Here is a 17066-nt window from a genome sequence, read left to right on the forward strand (position 1 = left end):
CCACAACCTCGCCAGCATTTGTTATTTTCTGTCTTGTTGAACTTTGATACTAGTGCTGGAGCAAGATGGTATCTCATTGTTGTTTTGATTTGTATATGCCCTTTTTTGTGTTGAGGAATTTCCCTTCTATTCCTATTTTACTGAGAGTTTTTGTCAGGAATGGGTGTTAGAATTTATTAAATACCTTTTCTATATTGATTGATATGATCATGTGGTGCTTTTCCTTTATTTTACTTATGTGATGGACTACACTGATTGTTTCTCTAATATTGAACCATCCTTGCATACCTGGTATGAATACTACTTTGCACCATACTTTTTTTCTTCAAGAGTGAGGATGAGAATGCAAGTTTATTCCATTATTTACAAAAATGGTGCCTACTGTAAGAGACTGGCTGTAGTGACTGCACAGTCTTGATTGTGCTGTTCTGGAAAGACCTCTGATCTGGGTATCCTAGGTCAGGGGTTCTTAACAAGGAAGCCACCCCTTAGAAGGGGAAGTGCTCTGAAACGCCATAGAAGATGTATGTTCATGTATGCATATTTTGGAAGTGACAGCATGCAAAAATGTTCATCACATTCTCAAAGGTATCTGTTATGTTAAAAAAATAAAAAAAGAAAAAGAAGAAAAGAAATTATAGATCTGGACTCCAGTGGTCCATAAAGTTGCTTTTGATCCAAGACTAACCATATCCCTTTTGAGCTCTGCTGTTTCTACACCCAGAAAGATTTATAACTCTCCTTCGAGCTCTGAAAATTCCAGAATGCTAACTGCCCCCTGGAGATTCAAGTCTTTAACTCCCTTGCATACACTCAGGGATCTAATCCATTGCTTATCACCCAGGAGAAGCTCTGAAGAGGCTTTAGCTGAGTGTAGGGTGAGTGAGCTCTGGTAGCATAGTGGCTAAAGCACTTGACTGCTAACCAGAAGGCTGGCGGTTCAAACCCACCAGCCACTCCTTGGAAGGAAGGTTGGGCAATCCTACTTCCGTAGTGATACTGCCTCAGAAACCCAAGGAGGGGTCGCTATGAGTCGGGGCCAACTCGATGGCACATAACAACAACAACAACAACAGGGTGAGTGAGAGCCACCCCTCTAGGCAGTTTCAGTAATTAGTGTCTGAGGCAGCTAGTTGTGTTGAGTATTGAACAGGATGCCCAGCAGGCAGGTCCTCACACTGGCACAGCTTCAGAACTGGCTCCCTAACATTCCACCAAGATGCCTACCTGCCTACCCAGTGATTTTTTCCGTGTGTGTGTGTGTGTGTATTGTCTGCATATGTGTGTATTTTCTGTGTGTCTGTGTTTTCTGCTCTTCCTGGGGTGTGCCTTTGACATTCCTGTCTGCAGTGAGAGCCACCACATTCACCCCATCTGCATTGACAGCTCCATAGCCATCTTTCACCTCCATTTTATCCTGTCGAAATGACAGAGCAGCTGAGCAGTGCTGGCCAGCAGATAAACCTGTTATCTCCCCTGCTCTCTGTGCCAGCAGCTCTCCCCATCTACTTGGTGCATGAAAAATTGACACCACCTTGGGCTGAAATCTGTTCCTAGGGAAGCTACATTTATTAGTAGCTAATGAAACTCTGTGTGTGTGTGTGTGTGTGTGTGTGTGTAAAACATAGAGTGGCTGACATGTTTTCCTGTCTGGCAGACCTTCGTGACCTATGGCAGGCCACAGCATCAGCTAGAGATGAAATAGGCAGCTTCACATATCCTAAATTTGACAGCCTGTCCTTTACTTAGGATCCCAAACAAGTAGGTAATGCCATTTCTTCTTAGTATACCACTGCAGTTGATCAAGGTATCTCCTGCTCCAGGCTAGGATTCACCATGGAAATGCATGCTAATATGGTGTGGTGTCTAAAAAGATGATTCTTCTGTATATCACATTTTCCTCTTTGAAAATTATAGTTCCTGGTACCCTCTCTCTGTGCCACCAGCACTCCCTGTCCCCCGCCCCTTGCTGAAGTGGGGAGGGAACATTCTTCACGTCTTCCTCGTGTATCTCAGTCGGCAAGATTAAAGGCAGAAGTATCGAGAAGCTCTGATTCCATATTTGTGGAACTGCCTGAAATCCAAAGTTTTTTCTTTACTTGGACTATGGTAAAAGTCTCTTCTAGAAAGAATAATTAGTAGAGAGAAAGGTTGTTAGTCATGTCTTACTCCATATGGCTTTTATTTCATTTTACTCTCACTGAAACTGTTGTGTATATATATATATATATATATATATATATATATATATATATATATATATATATATATATATATATATATATATTCCACCTTCACATAATACCTGTCTTTTGAGCACAGTGAGCCTCAGATGAGGCATATTTTCAGGTTTGGCATGGTTTCGTTTCTAGTCTCTTATCTTCCTTCTTTAACAACTTTGATGATTGCCTTTGTGAGTATCTGGCTTTAAATAGGAAGTATATTTATTTCTATTTTGATATGTGGGAAGCATATAACACAGTGGGAAAAGCTAAGACTTTGGAATCAGACAGCTTGAGTTCAAATCTAAGCTCCCACCACTTACTCAAAGACGTGACCATAAGTAACTTAATTAACCTTTCTGAGCCTTGGATTCCACGTTTATACAATGAAGATAAGAATAGTACCTTTCTCATAGCATAGTTGTGAAGATTCAGTGAAAAAAGATTGTTAAGAGTCTCAAACTTAGTGTCATAGATAGACAATAAAAATGATGACAGTTATTATACCCTACTAGGCATTTCATATATGAATTTGAGGCAGCTTCAAGCAAAACAATATGGTAGTACTAAATCTTAGCTTTGAGTAAGAATTTGTTAAAAGACAAATGCCAAACTAGGAAAAATATTTGCAACATATATGACAAAAGGGTAATATCCTTAATTTAGGAGTTCATAAAAATCAAAATGAGCAAAGAATAAGATCGTGCAGTTCACAGAAAAACACAATACAAATGGACAGTACACATAGGAAAAGACATGGAACTTTATTTATAAGAACAAAAACATGCTAATCAAAAGAAGGTCCCATTTTTCACCTATCGGTCATAATTGTTTTAAGTTGGATAAAAGCATAGTGCCTAAGGCACTTGACTGCTAACCAGGAGGCTGGCGGTTCAAACTCACCAGCCACTCTTCGGAAGGAAGGTTGGGCAATCCTACCTCCGTAGTGATAACTGCCTCGGAAACCCAAGGAGGGGTCGTTAGGAGTTGGAGCCGACTCCATGGCAAATAACAACAACAACAACAACAAATACTTAGTCTGAGTGAGGGTGTGGGGAAATAGATAAACTGTTACATATGTTCAGAGTGGAAGTGTCATGGGCACAACCTATTTAGAAGAGAATTTGTGTCTCTCTGTGTTTTGTGTGTAAATACCTTTGGATCTAGCAATTCCATTACTGGGAATTTGTTGTAAGAAAACAGATGCAAAAGTGTGCCAGAATATGTGTGCATAGATGTTTATTGCAGCTGTTGTTTCTAATAGCAAAAAAATAAAAGAAAAAACAAACAAACTTGGAAACATTTTCAAGGGCACTAGGTACATTTTGGTAGATATGGAATTTTAAGTAGCTTATTTTAAAAAATGAAGAGTGAGCTAGTATCAAAAGATACATTAGGGCATGGAGGTGTGTGTTTATTTTTTCCTCTCTAAAAATGTATACAAAAACGTTGTGCTTTTTGTTGGGAGAGAGGAATTGGATAGTAGAAGTATAGAAGAAGAAAATATATTAGTAAGTGCTGAATAAATATTTGTGGAGTACATTTTATACCTTTGTGAATAACTATATTTTTACTTTGTATATCCATTGCTTTTACTTTGATAGGGGATGAGAGAATCAGTAATAAAGCAATAAAAAGAAATTTATTCCAGAAGTTGAGCATAAACTCATTTTTGAGCTTCCTAATAGCCAAGGCAAAGAGGGAGCCCTGATAACATTTATCAGGAAAGAGAAATGTTTTCCTGATCTTGATAACTAAAAGGAACAGAGCTGCCAGGGAGGCTGGTCTACACTTAGATCTGATTTTATCTCTCCCCAGCTTAAAATTCACTCGTGGACCCTTATTGCTTTCCTTCCCGATCCTGCCTTTGCCCGCTTGACTGGCTTCCCTTCCCCCACATATACGTGATACTCCTTCCAAACGGGACCTTGTGTATGTTATTCCTTCTGTCTGGAATTCGTTTCCAAACGGGACCTTGTGTGTGTTATTCCTTCTGTCTGGAATTCTTTTCTCTTCTTTGCCTTATTGTCAGCTATGCGTGTTGTTTGTGTTTTTAAGGTTTTTGGTGAAGTTACTTCCCTTGTGAATCCCTCTAGGTCACACATCCCTCCTCTGTGCTCCCCAAGCCCACTTGACCTATGTCGGTAATGGGACTAGTCATACTACACTGTAATTATTGGGGTTCCTCCCCCCATTAAAGAAGGAGCTTCTTATGGTTAGGGTACTGTTTTGCTTGTTTTAGAATCCTGAACACTTAGCACTTGCCAGAGTGCTGAGAGAATGAATGGGTGACCAAGTAATCTGAAGGTTGGGTATATCTCTTCCATCGTGTAGCTTTGTGGATAAGTCACTTCTTTCTTGGTTCTTCCTTCTATACAATGAAAAAATCAGCTTAGATGATCTCTGAGAGCTCTCTTGAGTCTGGTTTTTTTGTTGGCTTGTTTTCTTCCTCTATGGTTGTCATACACACACACACACACCTGGAAGTTGTTACCAGCTGTCATGCTGAGTAATTTCAAAGTTTTAAAATTCAGCTTGTTAGAATTCACTGCATTTATTATGGCCTGTCCCACATCTGTTCACCAAGTGAAGAGATGAGAGACTTATCCAACTTGCTTGGCCATGATTGCAGAACTGCTTATATCCCACTCTTCCTTTCTCTAATCTCCTCTCCTTGACAAACACAAAGGTCAGAGAACTTTCTCTGACATATTTCTCCAGAGACATTCCTTTCTTGTCCTACTTTCTCTCTGAGCTAGCTGTCTTGCTTCACTTTCCTTAATGTGGTTTCATGATGTTTTTGCCTTTCTGTGGGCACAGGTCCTGTTCTGTCCGTTCTCCACTCTTTATCACTTCACCTACTCCCTGTCCCTCCTCCTCTCCCTTTGTCCAAGGTGGAGAGTAGACCACCTCAGTCCCAGCTTTACACAAGAGTTGAACAAAAGATATTAGGGGTGAACTTGGGGTCTTGAGAAGGCAAAGCCTATATAGTATCTCTTTCTATAACATATTTTAAGAAAAACTTGGTATTTCTTATACTTGAAAGACTGAATCTATTGCTTAGGGACATTTTATGGAAACTGATGGATTCCCTAGGAAAAAGCCTCATACCTACTCCCAAGTGAAGGAATGAAAGTCTTTAAGGTCCGTTTTATAACTGAACAGTTATTAGATAACAGAGTGTATTAGCAATGCAGAGATGATATGACTCAAAACTTGGAGTAGGCACTGTGTATAAAAAGGGTGACAGCTATTAGAAAGCATTTGAAAGACATCCAGAGTTAAAGAGTGGTTGGTTTGTCCTGCCACCACCACTGCCATCACTACCATCAGCAGCACCAGCAGCGAGCATTGATTGAGAGCCTGCTTTCCTCTTATTCATTCAGCAAGTATTTACTGATATCTAACTACATGAGATATGCCAGTAGGAGCTCTGATTGCACAGTCATTAAAGCATTCAGCTGCTAACCAAAAAGTCAGCGGTTCAAACCTACCAGCTGCTCCATGCGGAAGGATGAGGCAGTCTGCTTCTGTAAAGATTTACAGCCTTGGAAACCCTTTGGACAATTCTGTGTTCTATAGGGCCAGTGTGAGTCAGAATTGATTGTTTTGGAGCTATAGAGATACTGGTAAACAAAACAGACTAGAATCCCAGCCTACATGGAGTTCATATTCTAAATGAAGGGAGACAGTAGACAAAGTAAGTAAATTATACAGTATTTTAGGAGGTAATAGATGCAAAATTCAGGGGAAAATAAATAAGAGGGAGTAGGCAGTGTTGGGCATTGTATTTTAAAATGGGGTATTCTAGGGAAAACCTCTTTGAGAACATGACAGTTACAGAAAAATAGACCTGAAGAAAGTAAGCCATGCAGATATCTGGTGAAAAAGGGAACAGCAAATACGGAGGCCCTGGGGCAGGGGCATGCCTGACCTTAGAAATGGCATTTACTCTGAGTGAGCTGGGGAGCCAGTGGAGGGTTACAAGCATAGGAATGACAGGATGTGACTTTCGGCTTTAGCCTAAAGAGTCGTTCTGATTGCTCAGTGGAGATCAAAGGGGGCAAGGATGAGACCCACAAGTAGGCTATTGAATATTTCCAGCAAGAGATGACTTCTTTAAAGTGTTAAAGAACAAAGATGTCACTTTGAAGACTAAAGTGCACCTGACCCAAGCCATAGTATTTTCAATAGCCTTCCATGCATGTGAGTGCTGGCCAATGAATAAGGAAGACTGAAGGATTGATGAAGTACAGACAGAATGCTCCTTAGAAATGAGAATGGCCAGACTTCGTCTCTCATATGTTGGTCACGTTGTCCCTGGAGGATATCATACTTGGTAAAGTTAGATGGTCAGGAAAAAAGGGAAGGATCTTCAGTGTGGTGGGTTGACATAATGGCTGTGATGATGGGTTCAAGGATGGTGTAGGACCCAGAATTGTTTCATTCTGTTGTACATAGGGTTGCTATGAGTTGGAACTGATTCAGTGGCACTTACCAACAACAGCAACATGCCTGTGGTTACAATTCCACAGGTTGTCTTTGCTGTGTAAATGAGGCATGATTAGTGTAGGGTGTGTCTTGAGTCAATCTCTCTTGAAGTATAAGTGGGCATGCAGAGCTGAGGGAAGATAGAAGCCACACCACATGAAGATCACCAAGGAGCCAGCAAGGACCTCCTAGAACCAGCGGAGACAGAAAGTCTTCCTCTGGGACCAAAGCCCTGAATTTGGGCTTCTAGCCTCCTAAATGTGAGAAAATAAATTTCTGTTTATTGAAGCCATCCATTTGTTGTATTTGTGTTACAGCAGCACTAGATGACTGCAAAAATGATGAGGCCGAGGTATCTGCCCTCTACCTTCACAAGGAGGGAGAGGGCTGAGATCATACCTCCTCTCACCAGCCTTTCCACAGTTCTGACCCCAGCCACCCCTCTTATGGCACACTCTACATCTCAACTGGTTTTGATTATTCGTTGCGATGGCCACACAGAATTCACAGACAGTACTCACCATTATGGGGTTTATTAGGGGAATAAAAGAAAAATCAAACTCATTGCCATGGAGTCAGATCTGACTCATAGAGACCCCTCCTTGGGTTTCTGAGGCCGTATCTCTATAGAAGTAGATTGCCCAGTCTTTCTTCCGAGGAGTGGCTGGTGGGTTTGAACCACCAGCCTTCTGGTTAGCAATTAGATGTCTTAGGCACTATGCCACCAGAGGGGAGTAACAGGCTACAATTCAAGATCAGAAACGGCTTAGGATATAGTTCTTTGGTCAGGACAGCTCTCAGCATGCATCTCTCTGGCCATCAGCCCCTGCTCTGCCTGGGCGAGTGTTAGAAAACTCTTCAGTCCCATCATTAAGTGCCCAGAGGCACCCCATTCCACAGCAAGCCTCCAGTCTGAAAGTGCTCAGCTCTGTCACTCCGTGGACCAGGAGTCCCGCCATGCAGTCTCATGCTGATCTCCTGGTTCGGTCGCCTCTGTGGCTGTCATTTCTGTGCCGTTGCTTCTCACTGTCTCCAGCGTTACAGTGCTCTCTCTCTCTCTCCCTCTCTCCCCCCTTGGTCTAGGAGGTTCTCAGCTCAGGGATCCCAGGTCCAAAGGGTGTGATCTCCTCCTAGCTCTCCTTTCTTGTTGGTTATGAGGTCCTCCTTTCTGACTCAGGGATGGCTCGTTTTAAGCCTAATGAGATGTCAAAACTGACCAGTCCCCCCCACAAGGGTGCCATGAACTTTATTTATATTATTAGCAAGCTATCCAATCCCCTTGGTGGGCCACAAGCACTTCATTTGCAATAGTACCACCCAGTTATTTGGTGGGAGTTACAAAGACTATGGGTTGAAAAACAACAACAACAAAAAAAACCCACTGCCATAAAGCTGATCCTGACCCATAGCAACCACCATAGGGTTTCCAAGGCTGTATATCTTTACAAAAGCAGACTGTCTCATCTTCCTCACACGGAGCAACTGGTGGATTCAAACCACTGACCTTCTGGTTAGCAGCCAAATGCCTTACCCACTGTACCACCAGAGCCCCTAAGACTATGGGTAGAAGGGGTCATATTAAGTAATTCACTGCACTGCAGTAATTAAGACAATAAATATACATATATATATAAAGATGTTTTCCATTCAGTTTTCAAAAAGAATGTTGTTGATACTCTCAAGCATTTTATTTCAAAATAAACTTTGCTCTTTCTCTATGAATAGATTTCTGCCACCTCCTTTTCAAGGTCATTATTCCTGATTTCTTTTTTTTTTTTTTTTTTTCCTTCCTTTTGCTCTTAAGGAAAGCATCTCTGTAAAATAGAAGCCTATAATACACCCTTCAATTATCCTCTTCCCAGGGTAAAAGAATAGCGTTTCATAATAAAAGCCCCTGGACTATGTGAACTCAGAAAACATTGTTACTGTTTTGAAGTACTTAGAGTCTAACTGCCTTTAAACTTGAAGTGGGGGTTTTAGCTGCATCAGAATGTAAGTGATAGCACTGGAACCCTGTCATATTTCTTATGTAATTCTAGAGTGTTTGCTTGAGAAAGTTATAAGGTAATTTGAGAATTGATAGAACGTGTCTTAGTTTTTCATTATTTGCCCATTTTGTGGCTGATATTTATATTCTATTCTAGGGGTTATTTCTGTAAATGGGAGATTTGTTTGAGATTCTGTTGTGGATAGTAAAAATCAATTAATTCTGGGCATAGTAGAAAATTCTAACTTAGTTTTGAGTCACTTGCTCAAGTTGTCCTTGAAACTATCATCCTTTTTGAATGTGTTTCTTGTGTAGTGTGTGAAGATCAGTTCAGTTTTCCAGTGACACAATTTGGGTTCTTGTCTTATTAATCAATAGCAGCAGTCAGAGAAGGCCTACTTACTCCTCCTTCAATAGAAGCAGACGGGGCTTGAAGAGAGGTAATAATTACTGCTCTGATCTCAGCATGTTGTCTTTTCTCCTTCCCAACCCAGAGCATGTCTGTTCGATCCTGGCTTCCCTCCTGCGGAACCTGAGAGGGCAGCAGCGGACCCGGCTTCTGAATAAATTTACTGAAAATGACAGTGAGAAGGTGGGTGCTTATTGGACTGTAAGATTGGGAGCAGGACTGGCAGGAATAGAGGGTTCTTTACCTGATGTGGTCTAAAGGGTGCTGAGTGAATGTTCCTTCTCTAAAATTTCTCCTCCACCATCTGGGTTCCATTGTTTTGTAGCTCAGAGGTTTTTCAGGTGTTTGTCCTTCTCATCTCGAAATGCATTGTCCTGGAAAGGATAATACCTTCAGGTGGTATCCTGGGCTGGGGGGAGGTTATTTAAAACCCAACAAGAGTGTAATGTAATAGAATTTAGGTGGTGGGGACAGTGGTACACATCTGAGCAAAATGGTTAACAGCATAGGCCTTAGATTCAGACATCTGGACTTGAACATATTTTGCTGCTTTTGAGATGTGTGCCACTCTGAGCCTCACTTTCCCTGGCTATAAAATGGAGACAGTAATGCCCCTCTTTTGAAGGGTCAATGGGAGGAGGATTGAATGAGTTCTTACTAGGTGGTGCTGGTGAAAATGAAGATGATGGTAACAAAATGATAGAGCCTGTCCTAGATGAACTGTGGAAGCTGGGAATAATCATGTGAACAAGATTAGGTGGATAGTTGACACTGTCATCTAGCATGCCAAGCCATAAGACATAACAGTAATAAGAGCTAGCATTTGTTAAGGGACTACTGTGAATTGGTGATATAGTAGGTGCCTTTTATTGTTGAAACCTGTTGGTTTGTCCCTGGGTGGCTTGTTCTGGTTACCTAGTGCTGCTCTGATAGGAATATACAACAAATGGGATGGCCTGAACAAATAGGAGTTAATTCTCTTACAGTTTAGAGGTTTTAAGTTCAAGTTCAAAGTGCCAGATCCATGGGCTGGGTGAAAGCCCCTCAGCCTTGGGCTTCAGCTCTGCCTCCAGCTCCTGGTCCACTGAAGCTAGAGGGTTTTCTTCACTCAGACAGCTGCTGGCTGCTGAGGCTGTCTAGCCCAAGGTTGACAAGTAAAAAGGCACAGTCCCAATGTTACCAAACCACATGGCAGGCCATTAACTCAAGTCCATTGTAAGTCCCAAGGTCGGCAGAGCATGGCAGGCTGCTGCTGAACAACGACATGGCTACATGCAGGGTCCAAGCGTGCCATAAGCTAGAAACCATTCCCCAAGGCTGCTGCTTAAATACAGGAAGCAGTCCACATTCCCTAAGACAGCTACTCAGCTGTGCACAGTAGATTCCACCATGGAGTTGATCACCAGTCTCATCATGGGGAATACTACATTCAGCTGCCCAGCCACTCAACCAGGCACAGCCAAGTTGACACACAAACTGAACTACCACAGTGGGTATTATCTACATGTACAGATAGGAAATACGAAGGTTAGCAACTTTATGTGACTTGCGTAAGATCACACTATTAATAAGTAGCAGAGCTAGGGTTTGGACCCAGGCTACCTGACTCCAGAAAGTCCATCTGTATTATCACATCAGACATAAGTAGGTGCTTCCAGACGAGTAAAATTAAGCACCAAAGCCCCCTTCCTTAACCTATAATAATCTGTTTCTTTTCTGCCCATGTCCAAAGTAAGGCTGAATTTTTTTCTACTTTGAGGGAGATTTAAGGTTGTTCTTTTAAGTTTTTGCAACCTCACCAGCAGTGTGGCATGGAGAAGAGGTTATTGGGTTAGGACGCAGAACATTTTGCCATTCATGTCACATCCCTGGTGACATCATTTAATCTCTGGATATCAGTTTCCTCATCTTTAAAATGGGGATTACTATCTTTCCTGCCTACCTTATCATGTTTTGGAATTTTTGTTTGTTTGACTTTAAATTGTTATTTATTTTGTTGTTACTGGGAATATACACAGCAAAACATAGCAATTCAACAGTTAGTACATATACCGTTTAGTGACATCGTTGACATTCTTGGAGTGTGCAACTGTTCTCACCCTGCTTTTTTGAGTTGTTCCTCCCTTATTAACATAAAATCACTGCCCCCTAAGGTTCTTGTCTCATTTTTTGAGGTGCTGCTATCAATTTGATCCCCTATAGATAGTTCTTAAAAGAGCACAGCATTCAAGGCAGGCCTTCTTTACTCATGAAGCTCAACAGTTTGGTTTTAAGATGACTTGGTGTAAGATTTAAAGATTATCTCAAGGAAATAGTTTCAGGGGTTTTTATGGTTGTTGTTGTTGTGTAAGGTTTAAGGAAACAATGAACGTGGAAATACTTTGAGAATTGAAATACATAAGGTCTTAGGATCATCACTGTTAGAGGGGGTTGGGTACACGCAGTCTTCCTGGACTGTCTGATGCCATGTGGAAGCAACATCTGCCATTAACCAGTATCAGCTCCTGGGTAAATACTGGAGTTGCCAAGAGCCATGCTGGTGCCAGCCTAATGAACAGATAGGTCAGAAGTCTGGGCTTGCTGCACAGCGTTCTTCAGTCCTTTACAAGTCTTGGGAATATGAAGCTCTGTCAGATCCAGAGGGTTCTTCAGGCTGTGTTTGAAGCATGACTTTTGCCAAGTTTAAAACTGATTTTTAAGTTATTGCTGAGAAAAAGTCAGTGTTTTTTTTTAACTTGCTGAAGGAGTTTTTCTTGTACTCTCTCTTCTGACTCAAAAGCAACTAAAGAGATTTTACTCAGGCCTTTTTTAAAAAAAAAAAAAAAGATCAGCTCTGGGGCAGAATCTGAACATGAAAGAAAGGCTTCCGTTTGAGAAAAGGAATTTCTGTAAAGTTCTAAGTAACTATCAAATATGTAGCTTCAGACTCCTCTTGCAAGAAGGGACTTGGATTTTTATTTATTCGTTTCTTTGTAACAACTTGGAATTGGAAGTCCGCGGAGGACTGGGAATGTGCGGTCTTCTTTGGGGAATGAGTGGTGTTCAGATTGTAGCCATCCTAAATGTTTGCTTTGTTCTGCCCCGCTCCTCGATCCATTTCTGACGTGTCCCTGAGCAAAGCTCATACCCGATGTAAGAAGTGGTCGAGGAGCTCTCCTTTTGTGAGGTGTGACAATGAGATGAATAGTGTTCCACTGTTTCTTGCCTTGGTGTTCACTTTCCTTCTCACTCATGCCTGTGAAATCTTTCTTTCAGGTTGACAGACTGATGGAGCTGCATTTTAAATATCTGGATGCAATGCAGGTGGCGGACAAGAAGATTGAAGGGGAAAAACATGTACGTATCCCTACCTTTTTTTCCCCAAGTGTTTTATTGTGCTTTGGGTGAAAGTTTACATAGCTAATTACTTTTGCAGTCAGTGGTTGATGTGCAGATTGTTCTGTGACATGGGCTGCAGTCCCTGCAGTGGGGCAGTGCTCCCCCACTTTCCGCCCTGGGCTCTGTCTCTGTTCCTCCAGTTCTGTTTCTTGCCCTGTCTTCTCATCTTTGCTTTTGGGAAAATGTTGCCCTTTGGTCTCCTGTGGTTGATTGCTCTAAGGAGCACACTCTTCGCAGGTGTTCTTCTTTGTTTGATAGCCTCGTCTATTTTTTGGCTAAAAGGAGGCCTCCAGGAGCGTCCCTGCCTATCTTTAGTCAGCTATTGACTTGTGCTCCATTTGAGTCCCTTGTGCTCCCATATCTCCCCACAAGACAGGTAAGGGCAAAGGTGCCTTCTGCTCTTATGTGCTGTCTAACCTGTTACAAGGGCAGAGCAGATATGGTATGCTTGAAGATGTAAATGCTTCTCTGACATGAGTGGAAGTCCTTTAAGAGGAAGGTATATAGGACTAATCCAGGTCTGACCTAAGAGTCTGGGTACAAGTACCTTTGATAAAAGCTTTTTTTTTCTTTTTTAATTGTGATTTGGGTGAAAGTTTATAGAGCAAATTCACTTTCCATACAGCAGCTCACATACACTTTGTCTCATGACATTGACTACAGTTTCCCACAATGCAACAGCTCCCATCCCACTTCCTTCCCATAGTTACCTCTTCCCTATGTCTTTCCCTCCCATGCACTCCTGCCCCCCAAGCTGTCTCCCTGTGCACACACAGCCCTTCTATTCTCCCAGGATTGATCTCTCCAAGGAGTATATCTACCTAATGTAAATGTTCAGCTCGTATGCCTGTCTTTTGTTTGGTTGGAAGCCACAGGTGTGGGTTCAATTCCAGACCTGAAGGGCAGCTAAGGGCCATAGTCTCAGTGGTTCCACCAGGCTCTCTCAGGCCAGCAAACCTGGTCCCTTTTTTTTTTTTGGTCATGATTTTGAGTTTTGTTCCACACCACTCTCTCACTCCATCCAGGATCTCTTACATAGATCTCTCTCTGAGTGGCTGACTGTGGTAGCCGAGTACCATCTAGTTCTTCTGATCTCCTAGTCGTATAGGCTAAGGATCACATGGTGTACCAGTTGGATAAAAGCTTCTTTTAAAATCTGGCTAAAGTGTGTTGATGTGACTTGCTACCATGTTAGAAGAGTGTGTCTTGGCTCACACTCTGGCCAGCTTTAGTCATAAGGGAACATGCTAAGGATGGGCAATCACAGGCTGTAAGAGCTTTAAGGAACTCAGAGGTCATCCAGTGCCCGTGTTTACGGATGAAAAACTGGCGATGGAGAGAAGGGAAGCTCAGACGCCTTGCAGCATAGCCCACATACCAGGTTCAAAATGAATGGCCCTCTTTTTCTTATGCTGGTGGTTACTAAGGGGAGTGAACCCTGCCAATGTTTTTCTTCTTGAGTGACTGTGCTTACTATGGTGTTATCCTACCTTCTGTATTTTTTACCTGCTTCCATTTTGTTCTCTGTAGTTTCCCATCTGTACTCCTTAATAAGAGCAAGTTTTCATGTCTGCTGTTAAATGTACAATCGTGCTCTCTTCCTTACAGGACATCCCTCAGTCCGTGGTCACATTGCACAATGATCCTTTCCTTGCTTTTTTCAAAGTCTGTGGTAGACCTCATTCTCCCTGTGATCTTGATTTGCAGAATCACTCCATTCTCTTCTCACTCCTACTGCCTCAGAGATACACTTGAGGCTTTTGAACCTCACTGGGCAGAGAGCTAGTTTCAACACCCCTTCCATCTGTGTTGTGGCAGTCCGGTTACGTAGCAGAGCTCTGTGCACTGGGATCACTCTGACACTTCCCCTCAAGTTATGCCTTAGGTCAGGGCGAGAGACTAGAGCTTGGAGGAAGACATTCACCCTGTTGTCTGTGTCTTGTTTCTCTCACGCCTCTCCTTTTTCAAAATATACCTTCATTTATGCCCTCATTTATGAATACCAGTAGATAGGTAACTTTGTGTTCTCTTTCCCACTCTTAGCAACTGTGTTTTTCATTCTTGAGATTTCCCTATGATCCCTAAACCTAGTAAGTCCTCAAATGTTTGTTGATTGATTAAATTGATTGGGACTTTTCTTCTTTTATTCAGTGATACTACTAGCAGATAAAAGGCAGAGACTGTAAATTCTGAGGCTAGACCTCAGATAGTACTGTGTTCCACGCAGTCCTTGAGTTCCACACACTTCACCTTCTTTGCTTTGTTCTTTGATTAGACTTTCCTTCCATCTCTTCTTTATATAGTAACTTGTACATGATGGAGACTTAATGATTGTTAAAGCGTCAGAGTAATATATTCTTTATCTTTGTCTGAATGATAATAAGAAACAAATTGAAATTTCCCTAGACTTTTGTAGGGAAAAAGCCATGAAACCATTATAACTCCAGTTCTGATGGACCCCACCCCACCCCCCGCCAGTGTTATCTGCTAGAGGAGATTCTAAGGGATAGTGGAAGGAGCAAAAGCTGGGGGGCCTGGAATTTTAGTGTAGGCACCACCTCTAAATCACTGCCTGGCCATGGCTTGTCACCTTGCCTCATGGAGCCTCAGTTCTAAGCCATCGGGTGTTACTATAGCAAAGGTGATCTCCAAGGTCCCAGCTTAACTTTTTCCCTCAGGTTTAGTTGAACATCCTCTGGTAACTCTGCCATTTTGGGCAATAGAATGGGTTAAAAGCACAGTTGGAGGTTGGTTGGTAGGTGGTGTCTTCCAGGTAGAGGAGCAGGCCAGGTGGAAAGGCTGTGTATGAGATGAGGACTCAGTTAGCCCTGGATTTGAATTCCAGCTCCTCCACTTCCTAACTCTGTGATCTTGGGTAAACGAGTTAACCTAAGCTTTGGTTTTCTCATCTGTAAAATGGGAGTAATAACCTGTTCAGTGTTGGGAAGATCAATGAAGATTGAGTCTGTGAATTACCTTGCTCAATTAAGTAGAAGCTGCTGCTGCCACCGATAGGTCTTCCTAGCTGCCTCTGGGATTCTTGTGCAACTTTAAAATAAACCTTTTCCTGAGTGTATATGCCTTACCAGATATACCAGAAGGGTCACTGTAAAAGACTGGCACATTGGCACCATGCTATGCTTTGTTTGAGGTGAAGATGGAATAGACTTTTCTTAAGAGAGACCAAATAGCTGTTGGGCGTTAGGGAGCAGCTTGCGTGTAGCTGTTAGGAAACTTGGCATGCTTCCCACAAGATTATTGAAGAGGGTGTGAAATTGATTAGCACTGACGGAGAGTAATCACTGCAGCCACTCTCCTCAGCATTCCCAGAGCCTCTCTGTGCCACAGGCGCCAGTGCCCCTGCCATTCCCTGACAAACATCTGTCTCCTTGATGCCAAGGCCATTTTGCTGGGCACTGGCAGACACTCTAAGGCCATTAGTGCTCAGCAGCCTCAGTGTTGCTCAGAGAGACTGGTGGGTGGGGGTTGAGGGCTGCGATGGTGAGCACTGCTCACTGCCGACACTCAGGCTCCGTCCTGACAGATGAAGCCGCCTCACAGGTGTAACGCGACTTAGAACAAAACAACCTTTTTTTCACCTCCCCCTCACACAGTTGTCTCTCCTAAATCATCAACAATTGGTCTTCTCCCCCAGCCCCTATTAAATTCAGATGTCCTACACCCATTGGGAACTCAGCAAATATATTTTTGACTTGAACACTTCTCAGATGTTTTGATGACATTGTCTGTCAAATCAGTAATGAGCAAGGATCCCACATCCTTTGCCAGGTCTGCAGTAAAAATAAACCTTAGGTGGCAGAGTCAGGTGTTGACCAAGAAAATGGGATCAGGAATCAACAGTGTTGATGTCGCAAAGCCACACCTCATCTGTAAGCCTCAGACTTCGTGGGCACAGTGCAAATGTCCGTGGTTTGCAGTTGAGCAAGATTCACTGGAGAGAATCCAGTCATCTGGCAAATGTTTGTCAGCGTCTGCTCTGTGCAAGGCACTGGGCCAGGCACTGGCCGGGTGTGGGGGGCGGAACTGGCAGTGAAAGAATGGCCCCAGGAATGGTGCTGCTGACGAGGGCTGAGGGAACCCGGAGAGCAGGGAGAAGTCATCTACAGCTCGGGTCACCCTGAACGGTTTTGTGGATGAAGCCTGATTCAAGCTGAACCTTCAGATGGAGAGTAGACAGGGTGTTTCCAGGCTGGGGAGGAGCAGGAGCGGACGAGAGGAGCAGTGGGAAGCCAAGTTAGGTCGTGGGGGTGTGGGAAGTAAAATTCCAGGAGCAGAGGGTGTGAGGAGGGGAGAGAATGGCTTTAGAGCCAGGCTTCTTCCTGGTTCTCTGACTGTGGACAAACTGGTTACGGGCCCCAGCCTTGTTTTCTTCCCTGTCGATGTTTTGTTTTGTATTTTACATACACATCCCAATTTGTGTACTTTGAGCAATTACATATGTAGGGATTTGGTAGCAGTAAATAGAACATGTGAAAGCTGCCTGCACAGTGCCTGGTGCAGAGATGGTCAGAGAACCTTTAGTTTTCTTCTGTCTACAAGGATATCGCGTACCTCTCCC

General features: G+C 42.8%; 1 protein-coding gene across 1 annotated transcript in view; it reads left to right on the forward strand.

The window, feature by feature from the left end:
• The window catches only part of CTNNBL1 (catenin beta like 1), a 169766-nt gene that overhangs the window by 123280 nt on the left and 29420 nt on the right, over nt 1-17066 (forward strand). Inside the window, exons 11-12 of the mRNA XM_007934654.2 lie at nt 9195-9292; nt 12365-12445. Coding sequence (XP_007932845.1) covers nt 9195-9292; nt 12365-12445 — 179 coding nt within the window. The remainder of the gene's footprint in view (nt 1-9194; nt 9293-12364; nt 12446-17066) is intronic.

The sequence above is a fragment of the Orycteropus afer genome, unplaced genomic scaffold (assembly GCF_000298275.1).
Source record: "Orycteropus afer afer isolate SDZICR_OR568_19922 unplaced genomic scaffold, OryAfe1.0 scaffold00020, whole genome shotgun sequence".
Lineage (NCBI taxonomy): Eukaryota > Metazoa > Chordata > Mammalia > Tubulidentata > Orycteropodidae > Orycteropus > Orycteropus afer.